This window comes from Brachyistius frenatus, unplaced genomic scaffold (genome assembly GCF_029030835.1).
Source record: "Brachyistius frenatus isolate BFR_SWC_R1_liver_20210118 unplaced genomic scaffold, ASM2903083v1 Contig_42, whole genome shotgun sequence".
Lineage (NCBI taxonomy): Eukaryota > Metazoa > Chordata > Actinopteri > Embiotocidae > Brachyistius > Brachyistius frenatus.
Genome location: NW_027210641.1, coordinates 3,050,641 through 3,077,834, shown reverse-complemented (window position 1 = coordinate 3,077,834; position 27,194 = coordinate 3,050,641). Strand labels below are relative to the sequence as shown.

Genomic DNA, 27,194 nt, shown 5'->3' with positions numbered 1-27,194 from the left:
CTCCTGTCTGTTTTACCTTAGGGGAAGTACCAGCTGCCTAACAGTGATACTCTGTTCTAGCCTTTCATTTATTCACCTGGGAAAGACACATACAACCGCAGCCATGGGGAAGCAGGTAAGATCTGATGAAGAACCATTTAGTAGCATTGGGTTTAGGGAGTGTATGCCAAGACTTACATTTCATTTCAATGATAATCATCTCAGATGGAGCAGTGAGATGACTCACTAGAGCTGTGCTGAGTCAGTAAAGATGACTGCGAGGGCCTAAATCCTTCTGCATTTGGTTTCTGGCAAAGTGGAAATCTTCTTTAAAAGAATTTATGATTTTTTTTTTTTTTTTTTATTACAGTAGTATTACCAATCACTGCACCTCATGTGTGATACCTGGATGCCAATTTATTCTACCTGAAGAATCATCACGCTGTAGTCATGAACACTCAGGGAAGCACTAAATGGAACACATGCATGGATGCACAGGATTGCACAAACTGGTTTCCATATCAAGGAGCACAGCACCGAATGAGTAAAGGATTAAAAGACTGTCGGTTGTTTACCAGTCAGAAAGTTAATTTAAAAGGGAGCCAGATATGTTGCCTTGAAGAAGTTCACTCTTGTTTGCACATGCCTCACATCTGCTGACAACTGAATACAGTTCTGATATATCAGCTTCCTCAGAAAAAACAACTGCTGGCAAATTACTGAAGCGGCAAAAATGTAACATTTCCTGTGCACGGAGAATTTTGTTGTCATACTCGAGGCTGGCCAAGATTTTCAGTTTTGTGTATTTTTACAGGATAGCTTATAATTTCCAGTGAGCGGCATCACTATCCTCACTTTTATTTTGATGGGAACTAAAGCAGGGCCGTGTTATTCTAAGAAAGAGCAGAATGTGTATTTGTGCCAAATAACTGTGGATAGGGAACTCTGGTAAATTCATTCGGGTCTTCAGAACTTTCTTTCATGCAAGCATCTGGATCTACTATTGCTCTGAAACTCTCCCTTTGCTTCAGTTTTAAGAGACTGCACTAAAGTATTCTTCTTCTTTTTAAAAAAAAAATTATTAGTCTTTTGGACCTGAAGTATTGAATACTATTCACCTATTCGTTTTTGCATTATACATAAACTGGCTAGAGAAGACAGACTGAATAGTTGATTATTTCTCTGCGTCATGGTGTTGATCTTTCAGTCTTATTCAGTCTACTCCCTGTATCACGCCCTCCACCCACCAGAGGTCCCCAGTCTTTCTTTCTCTGGACCCAATTTCCTGCCTGCCACGCCCACTTCACCTGCTCCCTGTTCCCTTCTATGTTTACCTGCAGACTCTTTGACAATAAGCCCACCAAATACTTCTAGTCGGCCAGATCATATTTTTTTTGTCAGGTACCTTAAGCCTTAGATTTCCTTGAGTTCTGTTTCTTTGTGAATATCTTGAAAGCCTTTGGATGCTGCCTGGACTTTGGACTCTGTTTCTCCTTCTGTTTTGGGATCACCTGCCTGCCATTTGTAATGTCAACCTTTCTCTGTAAGTGAAATTAATTTTAGTTGCTTCACATCCTGCCTCAGTGTTGTGCATTTGGGTCCTCTCCCATGTGAAACCGTAACACCCGGCATGCTTTGGATGCCTTCCGATTTAGACCTCTTAAAATCCCATTTGTGCTCATTTGATAGCTCCGTTTCTGCCGTCTTCACTCCAAATCATAAACAAAGCTGCCTCTCTTGGATCAGCAGTGACAGCTCTATCAACAGCTGTGATCTCTTGGGTGTGGCTGTTGGAACAGCTAATGCAGGGTCACACTCATTGTCAGAGCCAATAACTGCACATGGGAATGGGGTGGGGAGGGGCTTGTGTGTCTGTGTGTGTGTGTGTGCAGCTGGTGCAGCTGAAGAATATTATTATATAATATATATTATTTTCTCGGTGATACCTCTGCTAATGTTTTGTCCATTTTAATCTTCAGAGAATGTGCTTCATAGGATACGATTGAGGAATGTATCCTGACACTGTCACTGGCATGTAGATGGAGTGTGAGTGAGGATATCTGTAGGGGCCACACTAAAAAGCAGTAAAAGCAGGAAAGTGATCCGATTGAGTCGCTTTCAAACCGTTAGAACATCTGCATTGGCGGTTATCACCGATAGTGCTACAGAGCAAATTGTCAAAAATGTATTAACACCAGGAGAGTGTTTTGGAAACATCCCTCAGCCCTAGATGCAGCTGACCCAGATCCCCAACAGCTGGGCTGCTGCCTTTGGCTCCTGACAGTCTCCTCGGACACGCCAACACAGCTCACCACAGCAGATGTCCCGCCCTCCTCCAGCATATCTTGGTGTAGGAGGTTCGAATGGTGTCTCTGTTTCAGAGAATGTAAGAACAACTAGGCCTTTAAGCTTTTCATTGGAGAGTTGAAAGTGAAATTTTTATACCTGCCTGTGTTGGACTGGAGTTGTTAATTGCTGCTGCTTGTAAATCGTGACTGTTTTTTTGTGTTGGGAGTTAGCAGGCAGGAGAGTGATTGAGAGCTTCACTAGCGCCATTGTTGATAAGATAAGTTCAGTGTTGTCGGCAGGAGATTTGTGATAAAGATGTGACACCAGTTTTCTACAGTTGATCCCTCAGAAGCTGGAAGCAATTACAGACTTCTCCAAGCCAGTAAAGAATGTAGCAGGCGTTCACCGCAGCCTTTCAAAAGGAGACTTTTTATTTTTTCAGGAAAAAAATGGAAGCCAAGACTTTCAGGCTACGGGGCTGTGGTGTGGACTAAACATAACATATGACCTTACTGTTCCAAAACTCCTACACTTTTTCAGTCCCGTTAGAAAAACCCCAGACTGTGAAGTATTTGGACCACAAAGTGTAACTGGTTTTCTTGGTAGATGATATGTGAATATTTCCTTATGACCTTCATTTTTTCTTTTGATCTTTTGTCGCGTCTCTCATATTGCACGTACATGTTATTCATTCCGTGAAAGCATATAGTAAATGACTACACAACTTTATTACATCCTCAATATGGCTATAACAACTTAAATATTAACAGAGTCTATTTAAGGTTTGTGTTGACAGGGAATCCCTCAACTTTCACAATGTGCTTGTTTACATGATCTTACACTATATTCAGACTCACTTTTAAAGCTCACAGCACATAGCCTATTTGTTTTAATAAAACATTAAAGAGGGTGACAAATAATTCAGCTTTTGGCAAAACCATTAACAAAGCACCAATGAAGCCGCAGCAAACTCTGACTAATCAAAGAGTCATTTCCAGGTCACTGCCTGCAGAAGTCCTATATGCTCTGCCAGCTAAACATGAAGCAGACCAAATGCATGTGGACATTGGCTGATTTGTACTTTTCATACTTACAGTTTCTACCCTGTACAACTTGCTTTAACAATGAGGAAGCGCAGATTGTCTTTGAGATACTATATTAAATTGCAATAAGTAACACTTGTGTTGAAATTGAAAGATAAATTGCTGAGTGTTAATTGGCTTGCTACTAATGTGTTCTTTCATTTGGTTGATGTTTGGATTGATTGTGTGTGTGTGTTGCTTAGTTATGGGCAGCTTGCCTTGGGGATGAGAGCAATTAAAATCTTGAACCTTTGCCATGATGGGGGCAGGCTACGCTTTCATCTTATTGTTTACTGGCAAAATTAGGATTCTTTTGGACTGTCCTAGTTAGGAAAATAATTACTGCTGCTTAGATCAGTGTTTGCACTCAAAAAGACTATCTTGATGCCAAAGTGTGTGCTAACTCAATTAGGCATGTACATTCAGACTTTAATTGCTGCAATTTCTGTGGTCTTAATGGCAAACATAACACTGTAAAGATCTTCTGTTTTGTGTTTCATTTGTATGTGCGCTATGATCTGATGAGAGCCATTTATTGAGCAGAAGAGAACAGCATTTATTGTGAGGATGTATAGATCTGTGTATCAAATGCAACGATGCAGCACAGCCCTGGAGACTGATCCCATCTGTTCGAGGCCTCGCTGTGTAGTTAGAAACTCATCAAAATGTGGTCCCCAAGGTTTGTGCACCACCCTTTGTCTCTCCATTTGTTACCTCTTTGTCTTATTATTGAGAGGGTGGGGAGCCAGGGGCAAGAGCTCAACCCCAGGAGGGGGGGAGGAGGCAATGGGCCCCAAGCATTAATGGAGACAGTAGCCATGAAATGGCCCAGTGGAAGTGACGCTTCCCGGGCATGTTTTACGCTCGCATGAGCATACGGCTGGGGATGGGGTAAAGGGTGGGGAGCTTCAGCAATGAGGGAGGGAGTGTGGAAAGAGACTAGCCAGGATGCTTCTGTGTGTTTTGTTTAATCTCTCCTCCATGTGCTACTGAAATAGAGAGATGACTTGTCATTGGAGGTTGCGTCTTACACCTGCATTATAGAGGATCACTGTGGACTAGAGCATGTAAGTAAAATGTACTGCTTATTCAGCTGAATCTATTAGAACTGTTCTGATTTGCTTCTGGTTGTTGTGAGGTTGTTTTGACCCTTTGCCGTTTTTTTCTCATGCTGATCAAGCAGTCATGTGGCCATCCCCTCCAAAGCTGTTACCTTATACTTTCTTTTTTTTTTTTGGTACATGTTTGTTTACTTTAGATTACATGCATAGTTTAGTGTTTCTTTATTCAGCATGAAACAAGTTTGCACTTGGAAACAGCTCAAACACCACGGTGAATCCCAAGCTTATAACATGATGATGATGCAGTTTACAAACGTCTGCTTGCTCTTATGCCTTTAGAGAAATCCTGTTACTTTCTCAAGCCATCAAAGTTTATGTAACATTTGATTTCACAGCCTATTTAGTTCCAACATCTTATCTGTTCTTTCAGGAGGACATTTCTGGCCCTTTTCAGGTCTTTTTCCAATTAATACAGCTTGATGTGCCAACTGTCACCAAGAGAACTGCCTCCGGCAGCAAATGGCCTTATTTAGTGTGGATGAATATTCATTTGTTTTGAGTCATTATTCCGACAGTGCTGTTATTTATTGATAAGGAAATATATGGACAGTGTAATACAACATATTCTCTGGAAGTAATTTTAGGATTACAACAAAAATATGAGGATCTTGTTTGCCGCTTGTACAAATACATACAAAAACCAGAATTACTTCACATTGTTTGGAGACCTATTTTGTTCATTTGTATTGCTAGAACAGTAACTTTCTGTTTGGTCAAAGTTGATCTATCATAACATGTCAGATATCTGGATTTAAACTGTACAGTATATTTGTTTTGACATGAAAATTAAGCTGCTAAGTAACAGAAACACACAAAAATAAATATTTTGATCAGTTTTGATCAGGGTTTCCAGCGGGGGAGGTGGGGACAGTTGCTAAAACCACAGTCCAGACGAGTTCTCTTTTTATGGGATGATTAAAACAGAAACAGACATTTTTTCCACTCAAGGTTTATTGCAGTTCAGAACGGGGCGTGACCCTGCAGTAGCAAACCATTCTGCACTGAAATGAATATTAGTTAGTAGTGAAGTAATTTGTGGCTCTATATGTATTTTGCACCATGTGGCTTTGGCGTGGGCAATGAGACTTTCTTGTTGATGTCCTTGCTGTAAATTACTGAAGTGGTATTGTTCATCTAAGGAGTGATTTGAGCCTAATGTAGCCTTGTTGTCTGTGTTTTACATAGAAAATGGATTTGTGTTGTGCTGTTTACAGATCAATCATTGTGTCGGTAATTCCTGCTGAATGAGCCAACCATGGGAGTCACAGAGGAAGTCATGTGTAATTCATGTGTTGTTTCTCCCTGGTTGTGAGAGTTTAGTCGTGGTCACTGGGGGAGAGTGACCTCTCTTAGGTATTGTTGTCCCGCTAACAGCATCTTTACACATTTCCTCTCCTTACAAAATGCAGCAGACTTTAGATTGGCATGCTGATGTTGGAAGGAAGTGGACAGTGACAGACAGCAGTGGGCTTGACTGAAAAACAAACAAGCTGTGAAGAGAGAGCTGAAGGTTTGCCAGTGAAAAGATTAGAGTGGCATTTGGCTCAAGCGCCAAGATGCATCGTTGCTTTTGCCACACTGCCATGGCAACGGAAGCTTTATGCTTCCCTCACGGTCCCCCCGCTGAGTGTCCAGACTGTACCAAAGAGTCATTTGAAGATTCTGTCATTATTCATGTTGACCGTCACATTCAAAAACACATAAATTAAATTTTTTTCTTGAATTCAGATGTGTAAAATAGACATTTGCTGTCACCTTTGATTACACACTCATTTCCATGGCTTTGTATTCTTGGCAATGTCATGTAAATGAGTGAGCTCTTTAAAAGTCTATTATAAATGTAACTTCATTTGAGCATCTTTACAATACCATCCAAAGCTCCCATTTGTCATGCAAGGCACCTCTGATCCCTGGTGACCAATCAGGAGTGCTTCCTTGGTGGCTAAAAGCACCCCCCTCACCACCTCATCATCACATGTGATTGACAGCCTCCCACAGGAAGGAGGGGAGGGGAGGTGGAGGGGGGAGAGGGGGTATTTACCTCCTTATGTTCTCATGGGACTAAGTTAATGATCCCAGCCAACAAAATAATACAAAGAGAGAAAAGCCTGAGAAGTCGGCGCCTAGTTGAACCATTTGGAGCAGTTTCAGCTTCCTTTAGAGAGGATTAGAGAGGAAGAGGCTGTGTGAGGAGAATTTCAGAGATAGCGGTGAGACAGATGAAGCAGCAGAACCCAGACAGAAAGTAGGAGCTGAAGGGGGCTTCTGAGGAGAGCCGGTGATTTCAGAAAAATCTCTTTTTGGGCTTTATTTTTGTATTCATCTGTCACCCTGACTGTGGACTGTCTTGAGTAACAGACTGTGAGGTAAGGCATGATCTGCATTTCCAGTGGAAGACACTTTAAAAGTCCCCTTAAAGTCTCTTTTAGACTTTTGACTTTGGCTTTGAGAGAGTTTAGGGTGCTAAATTAAACATGCTTCACAGTATTCTGCATATTTTTGTGTCTGTGTTTGAAACGTATCAGATTTTTTCCCTTGGATTTACAGGAAAGGGGAGACCACAATGTAAACCAATAACAATGCTGATGTGGCTTTGGTCTGTTTTTCTGCCGGTTACGCTTCACTGCGTATGTTTCCAAGCTGCACATTGTGCTGACATAACTGCTGGATTTGCGTTGGTTCTCCCGCACTTTCCAAGATGATAATGTGTTTACGTTACTGTTCAAGTTGTTCTCAACTGTTCTTATAATCTAAGTTGTTTTACTATCTCTCACATATCTTTTCCTACTTTTTTGAACCACGAAAGGTAAACTGAAGCACAAGGACTCCCGGCTGCGGCTTTGGCGGTTAATCCAAATCAATCCATGCCTCTGGTGCTGTGGTTTTACCTCATAACATAAACATTTGCTTTACATTTGCACAAAAAAGAAATGAAACTGACATTGCTGACAAGGTCGTCTCAGGTAATGGCATCTAACTATTCAGCTCATACTTTATAGTTTAAGACTAAACTCAACTCCAGAGTGAAGAAACTGATCAAACTTTCTGTGATCAGCCTCACTATTCAGATGCCAATCCTATCAGCCACATGTTTGTGTTGGGAGCATTTTCCATGCAGCTTTAGACTGGCGAGCAGATGCCAACAATCTGAAACAACTTTCAACACTATCTAAGTCAGCTGTCGCGACCACGATGCATTCCTGCGTGCTTCCATGCCAGTGAATGTGTCCACATAAAAAAATAAAAGGGTGTGATTGTTTTAAGAAATGAGGCTGCTGTAGAGTTTGATAAAAGCTGACTGAAAGCTGATTCCCTGCACAATGCAGTTTTCTTGACCGGCATGCACGTCACTTGTCAGTAGTGTTGTGTGGCAAAAGTAATTGATAATCTATCAATATCCCTCCATATAACTGTGGTACAATTGGCTGTAGGCCACAGACAAATCATTGCTGTTGTCCTGTCTGGAGAATCTAATCAGAATTGATAACTGTGTTTGTTTATGCCCTATTTCATTTGACAGTATTGAATCTTGCCTAGAGCGTGAAACACATTTCCAACCAAGTTTGCAAACGACAACTAGTTCAAATGTGGCCTGAATATGTTTGACATTATTTGTAAAATGCAATCCTGCCAATTATACAAAAAAACATTTAAAAAAAGGAATGCGTTATTAATGCACTGAATGTTGTTTTTGTGGTGTGCTGCTCAGCTACTTGAAAGATGTTTATTTGAGGATGACAACGAGGCTTTGTCGAGAGTTGTGGCAGCACGCCATGCTCTAATAGCCCTGAGTGATAGACCAAACCGACGCAAAGTCCTGCCCCTCTCAGACGATTGGCTAATGCAACAATTTGCAGCCCACTACATCTTATATGGGATAGATACAATTCTCAGCAAGAGGACAGAAAGGGGTGGTGAGTTTTGATCCTCCTACTGTTTTTCAGTGGGCTTAGAGGAAAGGGTTAGAGGGTCAGAAACTCACAGGGAGTACAGAGAGACGAGTCACTTTGCTTCAAGTTCAGACCACGGCAGTGGATCAGCTTTGCAGAGGTTGCAGCCTACATCAACACAGGCTGACTTTAGAGGTGGCTCCTTCCTGCTCCTGCTTGTTTACGGCTGTAATCATGTGGCAGGTAAGTCACAGGGTCATTCTTAACTCTGTGTGCGCAACTGTTCCTCTGTGATTTCACTCCCGAAACAATGAGTCATCAGATGTTTCCAAGACTCCAGGCAGGAAACTGTTAAAAGTTGTTTGGCCTCGCTGTGTGCACTCCTTCTGGTTTTGAACAGAGGATGATGCTTGAGAGATAGGATGACTAAGTGAGAAGGCCGAGGGGGATTTTGCAATTAAAAAGTGGCAGAGAGAGTGGGAGTAGACAAGGTAGATTTCGAGTGTCAAAGCAGCTTTTTAGTGTTTGCTTTAGAGCATTTCCTTAAATACATACTTCTACATGAACTCTATCCAGAAAATATGATATCATTCGTTGGAGCAATCACTACAGTGAGCTTTGCAACATTATTTCTGAAGGTGCAGCTAGTTGGCTGATCTTTACCTTTTCTCAGTGCCATATTTTTCTGGCTCATTGTAAAAGTTTTTTTTTTTTACTACCTTTTCTCGGACTTGGAGATCTACCGCAGCATAAAACCACCCTTTCATCCTTAAGCTGGTGGCCTCATGACCTGCAAAATACCATCTACTGATAAGATAAAAAGATACATGCTCCCCTGCAACATCCATATACACTCTGGCGGCACATCTGGACACAGTTTGTGACAGGCTCACGTGCATAAAAGCATATTGGAGTCTTGTTACATGAAGCTAATGAAGAACAAAACTGGGACATATAGCTGTTGAGGCTGTGGTTGCCCCCGTTAATTAGTAACTTATCTTGTTCCTGTGAGGAGGAATGTTAGACATCTTCCCAACAGAGTAGCATTGCCTTTGATCACTGGTGTGACAAACAGACATAAAGCTGTCACCATGGCAACACATGTGGAGGCCTTTATAACATAATAAAGAGCTGATGCATTGGTTTTAATTCAAGGTGGGTGGGACTGGAGACAAAATTTGTGAACAGATAAAAATAAATTTGCACAATTCTTTAAATTATTATTATTTTGTGAATTGCAAAATGTCATCACGAGGCATGTTTTATGGTTACAAAGGACACGTTTTGAGTTCAGACAGATAAACTTGCTTGCTGGCAGTTTCCAAATCAGCCACGCGATGGCGCTCCGTGAGTGTTTTCCACGACAGTAAGGTCTCGCTCTTGTTTGTATGACGTCTGTTACATTGCTTATCCTCACATGAGCGACGAGGGATAAATAAAGACAGGATCGAACATTTGGACTTTTAACGATAGTTCCCAGCTCCGTGAGACATTTCTTCTGTCTGGACTTGTGAATAACACAGTTCTGCAGCTCACATGCTTGGAAAGTGACATTCTGTAAAGTTCCTGTGGTTGTGGAAAAGGATACAGCGTTTTCCCCGCTGATGACACCTGCCAAGCCACGGAGAGGAAATGAGATTTTGGTGCAGCTTCTGATGCTGACCAGGATGACCTGTGCAGACAGAACAGACAGTAAGCATGCAGAGAAGTGAAAGACGGGGGGATATGAACTTGTCTGGCTGACCTCTAGACCTCTGTTTCCATTTCTTAGTCTGTTAAAAACTTATTAAAACCATTATGCACTTTATAGATTTCAGCTGAATCTCATTATACAACCACCTCTTCACACTGGAGGGAGGCTGAAGCCAATACTTTCATTACAGCAGCAAAAACTTATGCCACTGTTATTATTTTCCGTGCAGCCATGTTTGACAGATACCTTTTAAATGCAGTTGTTGCAATGTTTAGATTAGTAATTAACTTGCCCTCTGTAATTATTTAAATAACAGCATCAGTGGCTGGTGTTCAGGGCCAGGCTCCATTAGGCTAATCTCAGTAATGTGTGCTGCTGCAGATCAGGTAGATTTGTTAGTGTAATCAGCTGGGTTGTGCTGCAGCAGCTGTAAATCACATTAGGCCTGAGTGGGCCGCTGCTGAGCTGGCTGCTTTAGGGAGCAGCAACAGGCCACACATTGGTCACAGCTACGCTGTGAAGACAGGATTACAGATAAATATGTTAGGTGTCAGCCCCAGGAAAGAAGACAAAGAGCAATCACACTCTTTCAGTCTCTGAATACATGGTTCAGAGCTATCATTAAGGCTGATAAAAGACCATAACCAAAAGGATTAGAAAGTGCTAGAGCAGGAAATTGTCTTCATATCTGAGGCATTGTAATTGTTTCATCTCTAAATGACACTTCCCAGTCAAATAAAACTCTAAATGTTAGGTCAGTACTCAAGTTCATCATTTGACAAAGAGCTAAGTGCATATATCTCATACCTGTCTATCCGCTAATAGCCTTAAGAATTTTGAATTACACCTCTGCTGTACAAAGTAGAGTATCAACCACCAACTGATAATTCATGTTTGAAAGTTTGGCTCCAAAACGAGGGCCTTTACACAGATTTATCCTCAAATAATTTGCAAAACACGTCTGATAAAGTAATCCATTGATTTAATGTTGATTTTGTGATACAAGACCAGATTGTATCTGGTTATTATAAACCATGCTTGTGTGATTTTCATGTCTTAAATGCTGCGTTACAGTTCTGAACTTGTTTCACTGTTGAAGCTGTGAGAACCAAATGGATCTGTCATCATATTTAGTCCTTCTTCATCTTCTGAGAACAAGAATATAGCAACAACATATTAATACACTGTTTATCAATACAGGGGTGTAAAATATGATATTTTTAAATTCAACTTTGGATCCTTTTTGTCATCATCAATCTTTTCCTGCTGCTCTTCCTACACGGTCATTTATTCAAATAGATTCTCTCACTGGTCTCGTGACGCTGAATTCCTTCCCAGTTGGAGACTGTATGGAAGGAAGGAGGGGAGTGCCAGTCGCATTCCCATGTGGAGCTCCCAAGTAATGTAGCTCGTACCCACAGATTTGTCTGAACTTTAGCGTGTGTTGAATATTTACAGTGTGTAACTGTCTCTCAGAGAGGATAGTCATTATGGGGACTCCTTTGAATGACAGGAGAATTGGAAATGGGGCGCAGCAGGGGTGTGTCTGGAAATACAGGCACATGGTAAACAGATGGTACCTCTGTGACTCCCACATGATGGCCAGCAGGGACAGAGTTAGATGTGGTGCGTGATGTTACGTCGTGGCTGTCTTCATTTGGAGTGTTGTGGCGGATGTTTACTGTCTTTCAGTGTTTGTTGAGGGACTCTACAGTATTACTTTATCTGTAAAGCTGCATGTTTGAAATGTGCCGTATCTTAAAACCTCTTTGAGGACAGATAACACACTGGGATGTGTTTCACTGATTCCACATCGCCTTGTTTGTTAAATGCAGAGTTCCTCTCTCTCTTGTTACAGATGAGTCCTGCTGCCTCTCAGACACTCTCCCATCTGTGTTTGTGTGTGAAGCCTCTCTCTTTGAATCCCTGGTGGGGATTGCCAGGAAAAGTTCCAATCGGCAGTATTGTGCTGCTCAAAGCAGAGGGACAGTCACACAAGGGAACCTGAAACTGATCCTTTGAATTACTGAATGGGCAGGGCTGAGAGGACACTGACCTGCCTGTGAGGACGTGGACTCGGGCTCTGCATGATCCTGTGCCTCCGCTTATTTGCAGATTGTGACTCCCTCTCTCTTTCAAGCTCACTCTCTCTCGCTGTTGTCAGCTCCCTCTCTCTTCTTCCAGTGCTGGCCAGAGCTCCAGCTGTAGGTGGAGCTGGCTTTCCTGGAATTGTCGGGCAACTTTTCCTGTTGTGCTTGCTACCTCTTGCTCAATCTCTTGCTTAATGACAGCTCTGCTGCGGGATTACTGAGCGCTGTGAAGACTTGTGCCATTTGGATGCATTTCTCTACAGCATGCCGGAGTTTGTGACTGTCGATTATTTGTCGTTGTAAACATATTTTCATGATTCAGGTCAGACGTTTTCCTTCAGCAAAAATGTCTCGGCAGTGCAAAGTGAGGCGAAATCCATCGGTGGGTAAAGTAAACTGTGTATGAATGGGAGAGCTTTCAGGAGTGCGTACTGAACTTGGGGCTGTAACACAGTTTTCAAAGGCTCTTTGCCAGAGTGTTACTTTACAAGCTTTTTGTATCTTCAGGAAAGTTTATACCACAGGCAATGACATCAGAGGATTAGCATCTTTGCATTGTGTTCATTATACAAAGCGCTGTATTCATTTTGTATTTAGGACATCCTGGTTGAATCAGGAACTTAACCTGCTTGACGAGACCTGCGAGGGCAGCATGTTGTTAGCTTTGCTGTGTGTTTCAAAGTGAAAAGTGGATAAAATGCTGAACAAGTAGTGAATTTGTTTTGTGTGCCACAGTTTTGTTAACCTGAAGAGATTCATGTCTCTGAGGGACACTTAGATATGTCGAAAATATTCACCCAAACATGTTTGAATTTAATGAGAAATTAATTACATAAAATTAAGAGCATCTGGAAAATTTTTAATACGTTAGTGAAATAATACCAACTTTAAAACAATAGGCTGAATGTTTTACGTGTTTAATTGAAGACTGAGGGGTTTGGATGGTGAAGAGGTCGTCTCTGATCCTTTCTAGACAGCTGCATTTCTCGCTTTGTCCATAGATTTTTTTTTTTTTAAATAGCAAAGGAACAATGGCCCACAGATGCATCCCAGTCACGGGAGACAAGTGCAACAATTGCTTCTTGTCTCGTACAGTACAGTGAGACAACTTAATGTCTGTGAGAATTTGAATAGAGTGGAATGAACAAGCCCAGGTCTGTAGCTCAGAGGTAATTGCTGTATCCTCACAACTTCAAAAGGATACTTGTGCCCGACTGTCCTGATAATGAGCTTTTGCCTTCTTCACACATAATGAGTGGAGGTAGAGAGTTCACATAGAGAGACGCTGTGAGCACAGTGTGTCCACTCGCAGCTGGGGTGTCTGACTGGCCGGGAACAAAGGCTTAGTGTCTGTGATGGTGTGGAGCCCCAGCCATCAGCAAGCAGGCCAATAGACTTCTGCTTGGCTGAGTTGTCAGTCCTCGCTGGCCTGCTGGCCTACGGGCTACAGTATAGAGAAGAACACATGCGGACAGGCTAGACCATTCCCTGTGCCAAATTAAAATGAGCCTTGAAGTTGTAAGTTCAGCCAAACAGACCAGACAGAGATCTTTATATAAGTTTATGTATCATATGCAAGCAATTGTTTTTGCTGAGTATTATTCTCTTGCTTGCTTGTTTTATTTTTGCAATATATTTAATCTGCATAATCAGATATCTCTTTCAAATATTTACATTTGTATTCATGCTTTCATATTCAGCCATGTTTTTATTATCATAAGTCGTTGATAATCAGGGCAGAGTTTGTATGATGTCAGTGTTATTGCATTTTTTTTGTTTAGTATGCTTTGTCAACATGGAGCTCGACTTTCTTTATTAATTAACCTCAGAAAAATAAAAACATTTCAATTTAATTGAGTCAATAAACAACTCATTAACTCTTATTGTTAACGCCCTCCCACAGTTTAAATTATTTTTTCCATTATACGTCTGTAATTTGTCTCTGTGTCATCTCTGCAGATAGCTGATCAGCTTCCCTGGATTTCGCTGAGACTTCTACTTTGTTTTGCCTGAAGATGGAAACACTGGAGTCGGAGCTGACCTGTCCAATCTGTCTGGAGCTTTTTGAGGACCCGCTGCTGTTGCCTTGCGCTCACAGTCTTTGTTTCAACTGTGCCCACCGAATCCTGGTCTCCCACTGCACCCCCAGCGAGACAATTCAGTCAATCAGCGCCTTTCAGTGCCCAACGTGTCGCTATGTCATCACCCTTAACCAGAGGGGCCTAGAGGGACTCAAGCGCAACGTAACCCTGCAGAACATCATTGACCGTTACCAAAAGGCTTCTTTAAGCGGACCAAATTCTCCTAACGAGACTCGGCGTGAGCGAGCCGGGCCCGACAGCAGAGCCATGACGTCTCCCGGTGACCGCGTGCAGTGTCAGTTCTGTGAGCAGGACCCTCCGCAGGACGCCGTGAAGACCTGCGTCACCTGCGAGGTGTCATACTGCGAGGAGTGTCTGAAGGCTACCCATCCCAACAAGAAGCCTTTCACGGGCCACCGTCTAATCGAGCCCTTGCTGGACTCCCATCTGCGAGGCCTCATGTGTCTGGAGCATGAGGATGAGAAGGTCAACATGTACTGTGTGACAGATGAACAATTGATCTGTGCATTGTGTAAGCTGGTCGGCCGACACAGAGACCACCAAGTGGCAGCCCTCGGCGACCGATATGACAAACTCAAGGTAAGAAACGATTTGTAGTTGGAGGAATGCTTTGGGATTTGCGATGCAGCGGAAAAACAGCATTCCCACCAGTGTTACCCCCACAAAATTTAAAGACAATTTCTGCACTTGTGAAAAAGCCCTTTTCAGTTTTTATAGTATCTCAGTGTGACAGGTGCAAAAGCAGAGAATAAATGTGTTGCCTTTCCATTTTTTGATAAAAAGAAGTTGCTTTATTTTAGTAATGAAATATGCACAGTCACAGAGTCATAAATCCTAGCTCATCTGTAAATTATTAAAAGTGTTGATAGAGACACAGAAAATTGAAACTCATTAATTGATTACGATTTGTGCAATTTATATTAAACAGATGCTTTAAAAGAAACTGCTGAATAATTAGCTACTTTCAAAAATGCAATGTAATTTTCTTTGCAAGTACAAATAATTGAATACTGCAGTACGCTATAATGAGAGATGCAGCTGCGTTTTTTGTTAATAAATTATGAAGCAAATCTACAGTGGAATTTTACAAACAGTTTAATTACCGCCAGTGTGAGAGAACTAACTCTACCAGATGACTTCTTTACTCAGTTCGATTGTACAATAACGTGTCAGTGTGTGAGTTGGAAGCTCTTTATTGTTGACGGCTTTCACAGTTTTAGGTTAAGTGGAACTGCTCACTTTCAGCGGATGTGCTGACATCAATAAGACATGAGAGGAAGCGGTTAGCTGTGAAGCATATGAAGGAGGCTCCACTTTCTTTTCCGCTGCAAACTAAATGAGTTTCTATCATTAGAAATTTTTACTTTGCACGTCAGTGTTTTGCCAACTCACAAAGTGTCTGTGACAGTTTTAGCAACATCACAGGCTCATTTTATGGTCCACAGCTAGGCAGTTGTGCTATGGAGCTTTATTGTGAAACAGTGAGTTAAATCTGCTCTGCGGCGCTTTTCTCTCTCTCTCTTCTGCCGGCGAGAGTATTTACAAAAAGCTGTCGACACATGATTTGACATGTATGTTCCACATAGCAAACTTACGTAGTCACATGAACTATTTTAAGTGCATACGTGCACTCACATTAACAAGTATGGAAACATGCAATGCAATACAAGTACCTGGATGGCACCCAAAAACGGTCCCAAACTGAGTGTGAATTGCTGGATTCTCTCCACACTCAATGATTGCCATCTCGGCTACATAGCTGAAAGGGACTGACCACCAACTGAGGTATTTTCAAATTGCGGGTTTGAGGAAGCTGCAGCTGTCCAGGTGCATCTCTGGGTAAAATTCGCAAAGCCGTAGGCAACGTAGCCTAGCCCTAAGCTACTGTTACGGCTGTGAAACGTTGGATAAATTTGATAAATGATGGATAAATGAAAAAAAGACTTCACAATCCCTGTGAAATGACTTGCTTTACTATAAAATTTGATCCATTTCGTCCAATAATGTGGAAAGTCTGGAAAAGCTGTACGATTGAATTATTTTCTCCCTATTCAAATAAGCATTTGAACTAAACTGGGAGTTAGCCAGCTTGGCCAGCGAAGCCTGAGGTGCACATACTCCACCCAGAGTTTATATTCATCTGGCCGGGGCGAGAATGTCTCACCGGACGTTAAATTTTAAAACTCTGTTTACTTTTACACACATAGAGATTTGTTTGACAAGGATAGGCTTTATCAGATTTGTATGACCTCGTTTTGCGAGGGCTTGAATGTTTATTCATGTGGAAAAAAAAAAAAGTGCCACGCTGTTGCCTTAACCACACACAAGGCAGCAAAGCAATTTCTTTCAGAGCCTCAAACATCTATCATTGTAATTTGGGGAAATGGTCTAAAACTCAGCTGAAAAAAGCTTTTCAGTTCAGTAAAAGTTCTCCTAAATTCATTCCCATGTTTATTCAAAGAACTGCATGGCATAGACTGCATGAAAAAAAAAAGAGTGTCCTCCTTTTTTCCCCCCACAAACACTCAAAAGTCTTCATGCATGACTCACAAAAGGATGGTTTTATGTATCACAAGTATCACTCATAACCCTTTTGTGCCCGCTCCTTTCTTTCTCAATGCTTGGTCACTGTGGAATTGGGATGCAAACAGTCTTTTTGCAGCATTTTGGGAACGTAGGTCAGAGGACCAGCCTTAACCCTTCTCCTTTGTTTGATCATGCTGTCGTTGCGCAGAAATCTCCTGGCCGCTTTCTCTGTGTGGGGCGTGATCGTTCACACCAGGAGGCAGACCAGGTGATCTGCATCATTTCTTCAATTACACATTCAGGGCAGATTTATTGTAAGGATCAGCCTCAACCTGAATGTCACTTTTAAAGTGATCGAACGAAATCAGTGAAATGAAAGTGAAGTGCATTCTGCGTTAGCTACAACTGCTCTGTACCACGGAGTAATGAGACATGTAGCCTGTGTTTTTTCATGAATTAGTTCGTGTATTTAGCTTTGTGAGTCTGTTGTTGTTTTCATTATTTGATATGTAGTTAATCAGTGCACTAACGTTGTTACTTGTCTTTAATAAGAATAACATCCTCCAGATGATTAAAGTCATTCGATTCTAGGGTAAATTAAGACGGACAGAATCCATTTGATCTTCTTGTAGATTGTTACTCGCTATGATCTGTTTTCTCTGTTGAATGATATTTACTGATTACTCACATTCAGTATTCAGTTGCTCAGCGACATTTTACAAGGGCTTGTATTAATTAATGTATTCATCTGTGTTTGTGTCGTGTTGACCTCACATTACGTACAGTTATTAGGCTCAAGTAAAACAGGAAATGGTAATTCCCATTTTAGAAAGAATAGATTTTTTTTTTCTCATGGCAAACAGGACAGGACCCAGGTGGCATGCAGCTGAGCTTGTTGATAGTTTCTGTCTTTTTCAGGCACATGTTTACAGCCACAGTGCCTCACATTTCTCAGAAATTCCCCCACAAAGGGATAGTATGACACTGTAAAAGCCTGAGTGTGTGTTGGTGTTTGTGTGTTAGTTCTTCAGCCAGATTGGAGCAATATGTGACATGATCCTGGTTTGGCATTATATGTGTAATTATCCATCCAATATTTGTATGTCAGTACAATCCTATTTAAGGTTGCAGCCTGAAGCATGAAGGAAAAACACCAGCTCGCTTGCCAGTTGCAGAGATTGTACGTAAACAGACAAAACAGTCACTCGTAGGCATTTTGAAGTTTGTACTGATTTCAAATCGAATACACCAAATCCGGGGTTGCGCAATACATCAATATTATATCAGTATTTTTATGTGACTAAATATAGTCTTTTTGATATCATAATATTATGATATGGCACAAGTCTTAACGGATGCATTACAGTGGGGTAATGTAATTTTCTGAACTTACCACTTGGTCATCATATCCACATTACTGATGATTATTTATTGAAAACAAATCTCATTGTGTAAATATTTTGTGGAAGAACCAGTCGTCATCCCCACAATACTGTCACGATATCGATATTGAGGTATTTGGTCAAAAATTAATATTTTATTTTGTCCATATTGTTCAGCCCTAATTTAAGAAGATGTAGTTGTAAACGTAATTACATAATTCTTTGTTTGGATCTTTTTATAAGCTTTTTTTTTTTTTTTACACGTATTTTGTAGGTTTTAATTTTTTCAAACGTCAGTATTTAAAGGCATCTGGTTTACTGTGCATCATGTGTGAAAGCTACAAAAACCCTCTAACCCTATTCAGTCAGCAGGCCAGTTCATTTTTCAAAAAATATTACATTTAGTCAGCTGGATCACATAGTATGAAAATCTATCAATTAACAGGCCCGCTGTAGTGTCAGAAACACTTCTGCTTCCTGACCATGATTAGTAGAAAGCCGTATGCGTCATTGCATTCAATGCGTTTCAATGCGTTACAAAAAAAATCAGCTAACATTGCACATTTATCAGCACATTGTGAAGAATTTATAAAGATATATCGAGGCGCATGGAACATGAAGCGCACGCTATGATGGTTTTTTTAGGGTTCAATCTCTGATTCAAATGTAATCTCAACCGTTTAGATTTGTTACGGGTTTGGACTCAGCCTTCATCCCCACCATGACTGGGATGTCTTTTAAATGCCTTTTTTCAAAGCTGACCTTTTAACTTGTCACCGTAGGGAAAGTATAGGTGTTTTTAATAATGTCAATGAATGTCTCTGTTCATTTCAAGTGTCCCTACTGGGATACATTAAAGTTTCTTCCATTTAAAAAGGGTCATACTATACAACACTACCCAACGCACAGTATAAATCTACATGATTTGTCTTTACATACTTAAATTGGAGGTTACAGTCAGATGAGAAACCCACGAGTCAAACACTTTAGGTATACACATTATGTGAATACCTATAAAGTATATGTTCTGGGATTATAATGCAGTGCAGTTAAGTGTAAAATATATATTTGTACACTTGAGTAGGACTGATTTAATTCGAGCTTAAACTGCCCTCCAACAAAGTCCAAATCACGGCTGTGTAACAGGATGAAGTGGCAGCCAACGTGTAAAATGTCTGATGTTGACACAGGATAAAACTCCAAGTCCTGACAGTGACCTGTCAGGGCTCCCGAGAGGAAGGAAGAGGGGCCGGCCAAAGCAAAGGTGTGGAACCAGAAGCATTCGCATACAAAAGGAAGCGGCTATTCTTTCCTCTCATCGGCTTTAAATGGTTTTAGGAAAGAGACCTCCATTAGAGAGAGCTGTCTAAACATGTGAAGAATATTAATGTTTCAGGAGAAGCCATATTTTTAGGCACATTGAGAAAGTGAGTGCACCACAATGTTAGAAGAGATGAACTCACTTTGTGTCTCATGCTTTCCATTTGCTCTTTAGGGCTTCACTGGTGTGACACCTGTCATAATCAAAGACTGGAGTCTGTAAAACGTATACGTTTGGCTATATTCTACATCATTTTGATAAATGTGTTATATTTCATTCGGCAGTTTTGAAATTATGAACTCTCTTCACCTGTACCTGAAGCACTGCATCTGAAATGGCTTTCATCACATTCTTTTCCATATGAATAAATCATATTCATGAGCGCAGTGAAATAAAGCCTTTACTATTTTAGCACACAGTGACGCACCCGCCTTATGAAATCACAATGTGAAACATCTAACATGAAAGAGGTCTTCCCGCTATTTGCTTCACGCTTCAGATCTTTGCAGGCTCCTCTTACCGGTTTGCTCTCGTCTTTGACTATTTCCAGTTTTTTTTCTTTTTAATCAAAGGAATCTTGCTCAGATTTTTATTTTTGGTGCTTGTGAAATGTTTTCCATAGTTTATAATGTTTATACTTTAAAAAAAAAAATATGCAGAACAACTGTAAATTAAATCTAATTCACTGCCATCTCAAAACAAATATTTTATATCCCAGTACTGTGCACTTTAAAGGCAGTAATTCTTTGACTATGAAAATTACAGATCCGTTCATATATTGTATATTAAAAGACTTTAACAGGCATTTTTTTCAGGTTTCTTTTTACTTCGTTGAATCATCACAAAGTACTACTAATTTACATTTCATCGTTTGGTGTCTGTGTTAAAACACTCGTCTGTCAATTTTTTGTCAATCTTATTTTTGGTATGGTGGGACTGTTATTCTGTTCTCATTTAAATCATTAATAGCACTCTAATATAATTGCACAATGTTTTATTAAGTATAAGAATAAAATAATATCAGAGGACATTTTGTGCCATCACTGTACACAATCATCATGCTGCCCAATTACAGTAAGAGATTAAGTTTGAAACATAAGCCTTTGATCTGAGTCAGTGATTAACACGGCCCGGGTTTAGTTGTCCAAATCACTGGCAGATGCTCTGCTAAGCTCTGTGGGCACTATGATGGGATCTTTGGCACGCAGGGAGAACCGAGGGGCTTCGCACTGATCAGAGCCCAAATGTGGTCAGTCTTATCCAGTGTCAGCTTTGAGTGTCCCCCCTTCGGCTCATTATACACAGGCCAGAAAATGGTCCTTATGTTCCCATTCACCTAACTCTCCACCAAGATTTATTCAGCTGTTTACAGTTTGATGGCGGGAGCTGTATGTAATGAAATATTCCCTTTCAATTTCGTTTTGCAGCAAGCGTTGGATTCCAACCTCAGCAGTCTAATCAAGAGGACCAGTGAGTTGGAAAGTCTGATGGGCAAACTTATCCAAACCTGCCAACATGTGGAGGTGAGGTTGTTTATCTGTTTCTTTTCAGGTGGCGCCTCTCAGCCGCCGTGGCATTTCATGGGCAACAACTCATTAAATTATTAACACCATGATGAATTACTGTATCTGAGAGCGGCATTTTATCATGTCAACAAGACTGAGTGCTCATTAGTCTATAGATCAATAATTTCTGTAACGTGCTTGCATATTGAGTCTTTTCAGAGAATGTTAGCAGATAAATATTAATATACATTTAACATAAATATTTATAAAAAATATAAAAACAACAATAAAATGAAGGATGATTATGGTATATTGTATTAAAGAGCCCAACAATACTGGATTTTTGTGGCCATTGTCAGTACCAAAGATACAGCACAACATAAATCTATCAGCAAAACTTTGGTAAGGACTTGATACAAAGATATGTAATGGGGGTACGATATTTTACAGTTTAAATAAACTTCGTTGTCCAAAATGACATCACTACACTAAAACAATATACTTTACTGGGAATATAATATTTATAAATAACTAGATATTTAATTTTAAAAAAAGAAGATTTTTAATGTACTCCAAGCATCTGTTTTTGCATTAAGTTCAGTAAAACAAGTGTTCATACGTATTCGACAACACATGTACCAACATATGATAGGCCAATATCGGACAATAAAATCCTCTTACCAATAAACTGGTCCGGCTCTATCGTTTAATATGATTTATTTCACTGCACTGTGCATTTTTAATTAACGTTGCGTAATGCAGAGTTTTAAAAAGTCAGCAAGAAATTTGGTAAATTTGAATGTCATTCAATACGTTGCCCGTATTCTCACATGTGACGGGTAAAAAGAGAAATTGTGAACGAGGACAACTGAATGCTTTTCTCTTATCTGGTTTCCTGTCACATGGGGTTTGCGTAAAATAAATTGTGCCGTTAGTAATGTGTGCTATAATGATTTTAAACTAGCACATACCTTCATGAGTGCAGCAGGACATTTTGTCCAAAGCAAATGAATAAAAAAAAAAAAAAAAAGACATTACCTACTGCCTCTTATCTGTACTTGTGCTGTTTCTAGGTAAATGCAACACGGCAAGAGAACAAGCTGCTGGAAGAGTGTGACCTGCTGATTAATATCATACAGCAGCGAAGACAAATCATAGCGACCAAGATAAAGGAGGGGAAGGTATTGTTTATCGCCTTTTGTATCTTGATAACCTTTGTTTGCTTGTTTATCACCTTGTCTGTGTTGATAACCTTGCCCCCTCACACACACACACACACACACACACACACACACACACACACACACACACACACACACACACACACACACACACACACACACACACACACACACACACACACACAAATGCATGCTGTTCTTGTTAGGATGCAGCAGTAACAAATTACTGTTGTTGGGTAAAAAACATATGTCTTCAAAATGTTACTGCCTAAAGCGAGTGTATGTAACGTTTAAAGGAATCAAACATATTTTTCTTCTTACTTTGAATTTTAATTCAAAGGAAATAAAACCCACATTCACTCCACTTTTTACTCTCAGTGGTTTTGCCCTTACAGCCGTAGTTGGTCTGGTATGACCAGCAGCTAAGGGTGGCTAATGTTAGCCGACTCTAGACAGATATTTTCTTTCAGGTGACAGTACTGATGTCGGTTCCTTAACTGTATCAGACATTTCAGCATGTTTATTGACAACATACCTCACATGCAGACAGGTCGCTTTTATTCAGGTTGTCCACTGAGGATGTTTTTAAAGCCACTGTACTGCAATAATAGTAAAATAAAATCTTAAAAAATAAAGTGAAATACCTTTGTAATTGGCAGTTGAGTTGACCATACGGGTCATTTGTCTTTATTCTCTGAATGTGGACCGTCACAGAGTAAATTGGCAGAGATATTTTTACCTTTGTTTAGCTATATTTTGTCACAAAAACAATTTGGTATAAGGGAGAGAGGGAAAATGAGATTGGGGTAAAATAGAGGAGTATCATGGTTACAATAAACATGCTGTTAAGGTTATGAAACGTCATTTACTTTTGATTTGAAAGTGGAATAAAACTGTTCCTTTTATATGGCTTTGTAAACTTGTTTGAGCAAACTTGTAGGTTAATGCTTATTTTGTCCTCAGCTTTAGAAATCTGCTTTGGAGTACTTGTGGCGCAGTGTTCACATACATTTAATGTGAAAGTGCAATGCTTCTTGAATCGTTTCCCTTCCTTTTCCCCTGTTAAATGTCCTTAGAGAGGTGGTGGCACTGTGTGTTCAGCGTCAGAGTAAGATCAGCCCTGTTTCCTGTGATGGTCCTCTCTGGGGAACGGCTCTTTCCTTCCTCACCCCATGCCTCACGTCAGGTTGTGGGGTTGCTTTCAACCATTAAGCCTTTGAGGCAAAGAGGGGGGGTTGGGATGGCCCGGTTACTATGGCAGTGTCATGAGGGATGTTTCATATATACACCTCTAATCCAAAAACAGCAAACCGGTTGTAGCTCGCAGTGTAAATCAGATTGATCCCCCAGTAGGAAATTTGTAATTGGCAAGGTGAAACCCAATCTAGCATCTGGCAGGATGACACCTCACAGGTCATATTTTGGTTGGTTATTTACCAAACCATTCATCTAGCTGCATTTCCTATTTCCTGTCCAGTCTGTTAGGCTGAGGAAACTAGCCCAGCAGATAGCGAGCTGCAAGCAGTGCATCGAGAGGTCCTCTTCTCTCATCACTCAGGCCGACCAAACCCTCAAGGAGACGGACCAACCTCGCTTCCTTCAGACAGCTAAGAGTGTCTGTGACAGGTGAAAGAACAGTGAAAGCTAACCCTAATAACAAATAATGGATACAGTGCACAAAACTGCCAGCATCTCTTACTGTATTTCCTTCTCTATCATAGAGTTTCTATGGCAACGGCATCCTCTCAGATCCTGCTACCAGAAATGAACCTGAATGACACCTTTGATACGTTTGCTTTGGACTTCACAAGGGAGAAGAAAATGCTAGAAAGTTTAGATTACCTCACAGGTGAGTCAGGTCTTACATGTTGAAGCACTCAATATTTTATTGTTTGTCATGAAGCCTGTCTGAATTACTTTAATCGATTGCTTGTGCCTGATGACTTTAGTTAGTTTGTAACTGCATCTTTCAGCTGCACACTGCAATTCTTCAATATTTATTTTTGTATGATTTGTCAGGTTCCTCTAAAAAAAAAATGCACTTGAAATCTCACTGAATTATGGATTTCTGTCATTTAAAGGCTTCTGCACGGAAAGAGGCAGGGTGTTTGTATCTTAACTATGTGCCTTATAGCGAGTGGCAGAAAATGAAAAAGCTCACAATGTAGGCAGCAGTGGTTTTATTTTCGGCTGAATGAAACAGGTTGGATTGTTTATGCTAAGCTCCTGTTGTGCTGCGTGACTTTAACTCTGCATGGGGGCTGTGGATGTAATAGCTGGAGGAACTCCAACCTAGATTAATTACACTTGTCAGAATAAAAAACCCCACAAATGAATGGTATTTATCCACCACCGATTTGGACAACATATTTTTCTGTTTGTTATTTTGATGTTGTTGAGGGTCGAATTAAATCCACTCTCTGGACAACATGTGCCTTTTGTTTTCCGTTTGCAGCACCGGATCCACCAGTAATCCGCGAAGAACTATGCACGGCTTCATATGACACAATCACAGTTCACTGGACATCAGATGATGAATTCGTTGTCGTGTCATATGAACTTCAGTACGCCATCTACACCAGACAATCTAATGTTGTCAGTAAGTCCACATTTAGCTTTCTTATGGGAATACAGAATATTGTCTGTGGTGGAAAACATAAAGAGGATGGAGGCATTTGAAAGGTATTTCTGAGAGACTTTAAATTGTTTGGGGGCTATGTTAAAATATTCAAACATAAGATCGGGTTGTAACAGCAGGACAGGAGAGCTCGGTCCTGGCTCTTATGGGTAATTAGATGTCACCAAAGTACACCGCAATTTCTGCAGTGTCTCGGAAGGGGTGGAAATATAACAGTCAGACTGGATTTACATCATGGATGCACATCATAAACTTGATATGATCTCGGGGTTGAAACAAGCTGCAGACTTGGAATTGATTGCCATAATACAATCACAACGGGCTCTATCAAGCAATTTATTCTAATGTGCCTCAGTGCTCAAGCATTCTTGCACAAGTGATAATTAGACTATGTTTGATATATATGATATAACTGATGAGTCAGAAATAGCAGCTATACTATTTTGTTCCCAACTAACTTCAGATTCATTTTAGGATACTTTGGTGTGAATTTGTGACTTTCTGTGTGTCGGGGCTGCAGGTTTGTGTAACTCTGCTGACAGCTGGATGATAGTACCAAACATCAAGCAAAATCACTACACTGTGCATGGACTCCAGTGTGGCACCAAGTATATCTTCATAGTGAAGGCCATAAACCAGGCTGGAAACCGCAGCAGTGACCCAGGGAAACTCAAGACCAACAGTACGTCAACAGCTGCCCAGAGTTACTCATGTTATTAATTATCCTTGAGAATTTTAATGAATGCATCTCACAAACTAACATGCGCCTCTGCCTTAATTAAAGGTCAGCCATTCAAACTGGACGCAAAGTCCGCTCACCGGAAACTGAGGGTGTCCCATGACAACCTGACAGTAGAGCGGGACGAGACGTCGTCCAAGAAGAGCCACAGTCAGGACCGCTTCTCCAGTCACAGCAGCTACGGTGTCACAGGGAATGTCTACATCGACAGTGGCCGCCATTACTGGGAGGCTCTGATAGGAGGAAGCACATGGTAAAGACATTTATGTTTTCAGCCATGGTAGCTGAATGGCTTGACTCCTGTCGGACGGTCCACCACTTTAGTCCCGACTGATATATCTCAAGAACTACCGGATAGAGTCCAATGAAATTTGGCACACACTCTAATGCATCGCTATTGTGGGCTTATTTAGCTTAAAACCTCACTGTGCCTATAAGTCTTTCAGTTGAATTTATTTCCTCATGGATATTGTTTCATACGTACAATACCAGAAATGTAGCAGTATTTATGAACATTTTTCCCTTTTCTTTTGTCACAAAGGTTTGCAGTGGGCATTGCTTATAAGTCTGCACCAAAACATGAGTGGGTTGGCAAAAACTCAGCTTCCTGGGTGCTGTCGCGCTGCAACAACTCGTGGGTGGTGCGTCACAACAGTAAGGAGTTGCCCATCGAGCCGTCACCCCACCTGAGGCGTCTCGGGGTGTTGTTGGACTACGACTCTGGATCTCTGTCTTTCTACGACGCTGTCGGCTCTCAGCACTTGTACACGTTTGACATCTCCTTCGCTCAGCCCGTGTGCCCTGTGTTCAATGTGTGGAATAGATGTTTAACAATCCTCAGTGGACTGCCCATCCCCGATCACTTAGAGGGGACGGACTACAACTGACAAGACCTGCTGGATTTTCTTATTCTATCTAAGAAAAGATCAGACTGCCTGCACCTCTTAAACTGTGACGACCGCATTCTTCCAACGTCCAACAACAGAACAATGGCCTTGGAGTACATTCCTAAGCAAGCCTATGTTGAAATGAATTAGAATAATTTAAGACTTGTTTTCCAGGCACTTGTAAATGTATTACCTTGCTTTGCACATTTATGTACATTACTCTGCTGCGTGGTTTTAAGGGTTTGCTTACAATTTCAAATGTATTATTTTTTACAAATGGGATTTTTGTATTTTATTTTGAGGTTCATATTACACACTTTTCCATTCATGTCCTTTTGAGGGTGATTATAACACTTAAGTGCAAGTGAAGAGGGGACTCTTTAAACGTTTCTGCAACGTTGATAGAGGCAATTTTAAATGTAATGTCTGTGAATGATTTTTCTTAAGTCGTAGCACTTTGAACAAAGTTTTCACTGTAAGATGTATTTGTAAGCCACTTTTGCCATAATACAAATGTTTACTTGTCATTGTGTTTTAAATGAAAGGCACGTAAATAGATAAAAAAAAATACTTTTACTCAGACATTTTAATTTGAAATCGGTTCATTCAACAATTCAGAGTAAAACGTATTTATTATCTGTAAATGCTTTAGCACAGTTTAGCATCTCAGGATTCATTTCCTCCTTGTATCCATTTCAAAGCAGATTTTCATTGCAATTTTCACATTTAATTTTTTTTGACAAGATCTAATAAAAGTGACTTCACTTTA

The 27,194-nt window shown here is 40.6% G+C and overlaps 1 protein-coding gene across 7 annotated transcripts; it reads left to right on the top strand.

The window, feature by feature from the left end:
* The first annotated feature begins 93 nt into the window (after positions 1 to 93).
* Positions 94 to 27,194, top strand: mid1 (midline 1). 7 transcript variants are annotated; one of them, XM_069702691.1, is made up of 11 exons: positions 94 to 115; positions 14,104 to 14,825; positions 16,981 to 17,040; positions 20,903 to 20,998; positions 22,054 to 22,161; positions 23,639 to 23,787; positions 23,883 to 24,010; positions 24,617 to 24,760; positions 25,320 to 25,481; positions 25,584 to 25,791; positions 26,080 to 27,194. In XM_069702691.1, exons 2-11 carry the CDS (start codon positions 14,160 to 14,162, stop codon positions 26,423 to 26,425), a joined length of 2,067 nt encoding a protein of 688 aa, XP_069558792.1. In that variant the 5' UTR covers positions 94 to 115; positions 14,104 to 14,159; the 3' UTR covers positions 26,426 to 27,194. The 7 variants fall into 7 exon arrangements, with proteins under 7 accessions (XP_069558792.1, XP_069558789.1, XP_069558787.1 ...); XM_069702688.1 differs by lacking the exon at positions 94 to 115 and adding an exon at positions 4,357 to 4,417; XM_069702686.1 differs by lacking the exon at positions 94 to 115 and adding an exon at positions 6,598 to 6,837.

What these genes read in the sequence shown, in the direction of transcription:
- mid1 (XM_069702691.1), top strand. Translation starts at nt 14,160, where the DNA reads ATGGAAACACTGGAGTCGGAGCTGACCTGTCCAATCTGTCTGGAGCTT. An exon ending in CACACCAGGAGGCAGACCAG is followed by an intron (nt 17,041 to 20,902) that starts GTGATCTGCATC and finishes TTCGTTTTGCAG; the next exon opens with CAAGCGTTGGATTCCAACCT. An exon ending in CAGACAATCTAATGTTGTCA is followed by an intron (nt 24,761 to 25,319) that starts GTAAGTCCACAT and finishes TCGGGGCTGCAG; the next exon opens with GTTTGTGTAACTCTGCTGAC.